The sequence below is a fragment of the Palaemon carinicauda genome, chromosome 10 (genome assembly GCF_036898095.1).
Source record: "Palaemon carinicauda isolate YSFRI2023 chromosome 10, ASM3689809v2, whole genome shotgun sequence".
Classification (NCBI taxonomy): Eukaryota; Metazoa; Arthropoda; class Malacostraca; order Decapoda; family Palaemonidae; genus Palaemon; species Palaemon carinicauda.
In genome coordinates, this window is record NC_090734.1 from 7,049,712 (window position 1) to 7,051,649 (window position 1,938).

At 48.7% G+C, this 1,938-nt stretch overlaps 1 protein-coding gene across 1 annotated transcript; it reads left to right on the plus strand.

The window, feature by feature from the left end:
* Positions 1-713: 713 nt before the first annotated feature.
* On the plus strand, positions 714-1,541 carry LOC137647832 (uncharacterized). Its single transcript, XM_068380790.1, has one exon. It carries the CDS (start codon positions 714-716, stop codon positions 1,539-1,541), a length of 828 nt encoding a protein of 275 aa, XP_068236891.1.
* Positions 1,542-1,938: the final 397 nt, after the last annotated feature.

A 1,938-nucleotide genomic window follows, 5' to 3' on the forward strand; every position in this document is an offset into this window, starting at 1 on the left:
TTTTTTTCTTTTTTTTTCTTTTTTTTTTTTCAAAGACAATACAGAATAGCTAATTACTCCAGTGCTTTTCCTGAAATAACCCATAAACCAGTGTGTCAAGAAGGGCTTTTGTAACCCAAAGCTCTAGTTAGTTTATCTCATTCTCTAGAATTAGACAATGTACATCTAACCAGCCCAACCTAGTGCTCTGTTGCCCTGTGCCATTTGACTCTAAGTGAAACCAAACACCTCCCCATTGCATTGCGTGCAACGGACCGTTATCAGCCATCTTTTGCTTCTGCTCTACAAGTCATTTGTGTTAAGTCTCATCGCCCTTGCTGCCCTAACAATGGCTGATGATGGTGCCCAGACCTCTTCTGTAGGGGGCATTAAAAGGAAAGGTGTCTAAGCTATCTCCCCAAATGGTGGGGACTCTTCTAGAATGAGAAAAGACTCCCACACCAGCCAAGGAGAATCTGAAGCCGGAGCTTCGGACATTGAATGCCTCCACCTTAACCTTTCGCAATCCGAAACAGGCTCCCCTGACCCGGTACCCAAAATGAACAAAACAGATAACGGACCAGAGACAGGAATAAAGGATACTTTAGCAGCCCCTCAACAGGAAACGGCTAATCCCCCCCTGTCAGGCCCAAGACAGCAACACGGCCTACTGCCAAGCCAACATAGGCAGTCAAGAGAGTGCACGGCACGCAAAAACAAGGACCCAAGATAATATGAGGCCCACGGAGAACACGACATTGAATGTCGCAGGTAAACTACAACCAACAGTTCCTTCCCTAGCAGATCTTCCAAGATTCAAAGCCTCTAAGGATGCTAACTCAAACCACTCCCTTAGTAAATTGATAGACTTAGCAGTAAAATCAGGTAAAGAAGCAGGTCGGGCCATAGCTTACACTTACAAAATAACTAGCGATGGGAACTTCATCCTCTTTCCCAAGAATGTTGACACAGTCGAAACCTTTAGGAACTATCGCCACTTTACAGAACTCGACCCCTCCCAAAGAAGGCGAAAAATTTATGTGTATGGATACCCCCTCTATCCTGACTTAAATTTCATCAACGAACACCCGGCCATTTCAGAAGCTGTTCGCAAACAGTACAAAAAGAACAAGCAGAAGTTTGATACCACCACAGTAGTATGCACCTTCACAGGCCCCTCCACTCCCCAATTTCTCGATCTAAATCATTGGGGCAAATACAGAGTTGCAGACTATATCCTGCCGCCCACAAGATGTTTTCATTGCCAGCGTTTTGGGCACCACAAGAGTCAGTGCCAACACGAGACTAGATGTGGGGTATTCTCGGAGAAACACGAAACTGAAGTCTGTATCACTAAACACGAAAACAATCAGCCAACTATAGCCAAGTGCCCCAACTGCTCAGCCGACCATCACGCCTGGAACAAACGCTGCCCAGCTTTCATCAATGAGCTAAATCGAAGGGACACCCCAGCACCTTCACGAACTCAAATCAATCCTTCTCGGCCCTCCTTCTGCCTTCACCCATCCCAATCCTACCATCCTCCACAGTTACGTCACTAATCCTACGCTGAAGCTGCAAATCCAGTTATCCTCCCTTCTGGCACTGAACTTCCTTGCACGCCTCCCCATCATAGCCCTGCTCCCATCTCTCCAGCAAGCTCGGACCCCACCCCCTCCTCATCCTCACAGCAGGTCCCTCCACCTGAACCAGATATCGACCCCTCCACCTCTTCCTGTCCAAGCATCTCCGCCGGCTCTTCAGGCTCAACCGAGCCTGTCCCTGCGCTACAGCACTCTGCTGGCTCTTCAGGCTTGACCGAGCCTGCCCCTGCGGTACAGCACTCTGCTGGCTCTTCAGGCTCGACTGAGCCTGTCCCTGAGGTACAGCACCCTGCTACCATCTCACCCACACCCAACCACTCAGCAAACAGATTACCCAATATTAGGCTATCACTGG